General features: G+C 45.2%; 2 protein-coding genes across 2 annotated transcripts, besides 1 other annotated feature; one reads left to right on the forward strand and one right to left on the reverse strand.

The window, feature by feature from the left end:
- Nucleotides 1-3,660: part of a repeat region (repeat 2) that runs on past the window's edge.
- On the reverse strand, nucleotides 1,011-1,337 carry sdh3 (succinate dehydrogenase subunit 3). Its single transcript has one exon. It carries the CDS (start codon nucleotides 1,335-1,337, stop codon nucleotides 1,011-1,013), a length of 327 nt encoding a protein of 108 aa, YP_173503.1.
- Nucleotides 1,480-2,001, forward strand: orf173 (hypothetical protein). Its single transcript has one exon. It carries the CDS (start codon nucleotides 1,480-1,482, stop codon nucleotides 1,999-2,001), a length of 522 nt encoding a protein of 173 aa, YP_173504.1.

Here is a 3,660-nt window from a genome sequence, read left to right on the forward strand (position 1 = left end):
TGCCGCCGTTTCTAGGACCGACCGACGCCTCACCTGCACAGGTACCTACGTAGTGTAGTCTCGGTCGCACATTCAACATAGCGTTCGGACTCATGTGCCTTCCAGAACCAGGGGTATTCGAGCCTGCTGCGTACGATTAGCCAGCCTTGCGGCGGCAAAAGGATTAGACGTCCCCCCATGCTACGGTTCCCTGCGGTCCAAACCCGGTGCCGCTTTAGGTTAGGGAGCTGGACGATAATAGCTCCTCCGCATCCCAAAGCGCGCTGCCCTCCTAGGCGCGCAACACTAAGTAATCCAAGCCAACCCACATTACTGACTAACGGTGGATAATCATATTTCTTAGAGGTACTAAATACAACTCCATGAATGAGCAAAATGAAGGTTGCATTAATGATAAAGATCTCTGGGGAAACCGCTAAAAAAAGATTGAACATGTGGGAGGATCCGAACGAATTCTGCTTTCATTTCCCCCGTATGGAGCACTGAGTTACTTACGTTACGGTCTTCAGCAGGCAGGCTGCACTCTAGGCGGCTAGGAAGGCTCGCTAGACCAGCAGCCAGACCAAGAATGAATGTGTAATGATGGTGATTCCACACCAGGCTCAATAAAAAATTGAATGTAGAAAGGGGATCCTAAACTAAAAAGGAGTCCATGACCCCTTTTTAGAGCGTATAAGGGGAGGTCGAATTCCAAACCTTTTCTCTCGAGTATACCCATTACCAAAAAATATACGTCACTTTGGGACACATGCGCATAGCCGCCGCGCGTGGCTAAAGGTCAACCAAAAAAAAGAGCTCAAACTCTTTTTTTTTTTTTAGTTCCACTGAGAAAGTCTTTTCTTATAAAAGACGCCACTCTACGAGGGAAGATGCAGATAAAAGGCCAATAGCCTGATGTCAGCTTCTACGGCATAAGCTTTAGATCTATCAACGAATAATAAACATTTTATAAGAAAAGATAAATTTTTTGTTGAAATCTCAAAGAAAGGTATAGGTGAAATTTGGAATAGTCATTTCAATCTTTTTCTTCCAATTCTAAGAAAGAAAAATCCCGAAAAATCCGTCAATAAATGACGAACTCCATTATACAGATGATAGGACAGGGCTAAGGCAGTAATCTCGACGGAGATTAGGATGAGCTTTGATGAATAAAAGAAGAATTGGTAGAAATTCTCATAGGTGAAGCAAATCAAACCAATTTTCAGACAAAGAAGATAAAAAAAGAAAACTATAGTGGCTAGGAAAGCTCCGGAGATTCTATGGGAAATTGAAAACGTCGAAGTAAGCTGTGGCTTATAAATAGGAAGATGAGGAGATAAGGGGCGAAGGATATTCATGATATTCAGAAAGATTTATGTTCATTCGCTCTGCTCGCAGAGCGGTATACCGAAAAAAAGAAGCGACTACCTTACTTAAGCAATTCTTCTTATTCTTATTCTTTCTTAGTTGAAGTTCCTATATTGGTTTTTTCTTTCTTTTATGAATGTTATAACTCCTAATTCTTTGGTAGCGGACCTCTTTGATAGTTCGACCCTTATCCCCCGTCTAACTCAACTATTCGACTGTACGGCTATTGTGATTGCGAGAGAAAGGAGGGATGGCGCCTTCCTTTACCATCTGGCGGTTGAAAACAAAAGTGCTTCCAGGTACACGGCTGTTAGGCTCATCCAAGGCGTATTTACGGAAGTAGCAGGGAACTTGACCGTCAAGTTTGAAAAAAGCTGGCCAAGCCTGTGTCACTTTCTTACGTCAGGAGAAAGGGAGATCAAAGAAGTATGGGGCCGATACGCGAAGGATCAAATCATAGAGATAGCGGATCTTAAGAGGCGGAAGAAAAGGAACCTCGGCGACCCAGAGATCGCGGAGTCCGCGCCCGTGCCGAAAGTGAAGAAGCTTTCCTCTCCTTTCAGTCGAGCATGCCCGCCCTTTAGCACTTCCCTTCCCGAAGTGGGAGTAGGAGAAAGGAAAGCGCACTCGATCAATTACCATGCCGTGTCGTAAGACAAAAAGTCACCCGCAGGTGCTTTTGACCTTGACCGAGTCTTTTCTAGTACGGACCTGGCGGAGTGCTTTAACATAGGCGGATGTGGGACACAGAAAGAATAGATTCAGGTGCTCCTGAGTCAAGAGATTCTTCTCCCTAAGTAGCATTCTTGTAAGTACAGAAGGAATTCTCCTGTCTCTGAAAAGATAAAGCTAAAAGCAATCTCTGGTATAGATATTGATATTGACCCGCCTCTACGGGAGGTGGGTGGGGATCAAGAGAAGCAAGGCCGGGCACATCATACTCTTCAGGGATTGTGTCATGTCAATTTTCATAGTGAATTTCTTGCGTATCCACCCTGAAAGCGAGAGCTCGAGGCGGTGGGAAAGGAGAATCAACAAGATAGGATGCTCTGTCCCAACTAACAAGAGTAGGAAGATTCCAGCTTTGAATCTTGTGCTTGACGGTGATCATTTCTGCCACGTCGTAACAGTCTTTAGTGCTTTCTGTTTCAATGGTTTGGAACCCTTCTTACTTTCTTTATTATATCGGGGAATTTTTGCTCTTGGTCCGCTAACTCCATAAAGGGCTGGTGGGTGGGGGTAGAGCCTCTAGCGCCAATGTCGATGAATCAAAGGTGTCTGTTTATGGTATGGAATAGGAAGAGCAAGAATGGAACCGCTATCGCTTGTCCTATCATCCGCGATGAGCTTCTTTCATTCGTCAGTATGGGGTAGGTAGAGTCCTTTGCTCGTATGCTTGGCATTACTATAGTCGCACCAGTCTTCCTTCCTTTTTAGTGCACATGAAACGGAAACCCTAATAGAGACTACCCACACGGTGATCAAAACTCTTCCTTCTCTGCTTCACTGTCAATTGATTGGCGCATGAACGAAGCTGTAACGGAGCATGTACGCGACGATCAAACACGGCTTTGCCAGCTGCCTGTGATAGGAAAAAGAAAACTTGATCAGATAGTTCGTGCGGGGCATTTCCCACCTCGCCTTTGATGGACATTCAAAAGGATCTGCTAGGCTGTCTTACATGTCCCAAAAAGCAAGCAAAGGGGCTCCTTTCCTTCCCCATGTGGAAGAAGTGTACACACAGGGGGCCTACAACCTCGACCTCAGTATGAAAAGCATGACGGAATCGACGGTGGTCAATCTTCCTTCTTCTTTGGCATCTCGACTGGGGAGCATGAAAACAAGACTGGAAGAGGGCTCAGGTATCAACGTCCTTAGCCCGCATTGATCAATATCAATAAGAATAGCAGTCGTATAGGTATAGGTTAGCGCTTCCTTGCTTGCATCCTTTCCTCTCTTTCTTAATGAAATAAATATAGATGTCTCGACTGCCGAATCCTTATCCTGCAAACAACTCGATTCTGTTGATTCACTGTCCATTTGTCCTTAAACCGGATGTTTGGTCAACGACTTTGATATTCCTTCACACAAGGTTTTTAATCCTTCTCCCCCGCTTAGGACAGAAAGGGGAAGTAGCGAGATTACGATTCATTCGATTGGCAGGTCCAATCGAAGGAAGTCGCTCCAGCAGCTTTAGTACTTAGTACTTAGTTAAGGCCCCAGCCCTTCGCCCGGTTCTTCTCCGGCTCCACCAGCAGCCTTTATCAGCTGCTATGGTTCCCTTCCCGCAATGCGAATCTATATCTCTTTGCG

This window comes from Nicotiana tabacum, mitochondrion (assembly GCF_000715075.1).
Source record: "Nicotiana tabacum mitochondrion, complete genome".
Classification (NCBI taxonomy): domain Eukaryota; kingdom Viridiplantae; phylum Streptophyta; class Magnoliopsida; order Solanales; family Solanaceae; genus Nicotiana; species Nicotiana tabacum.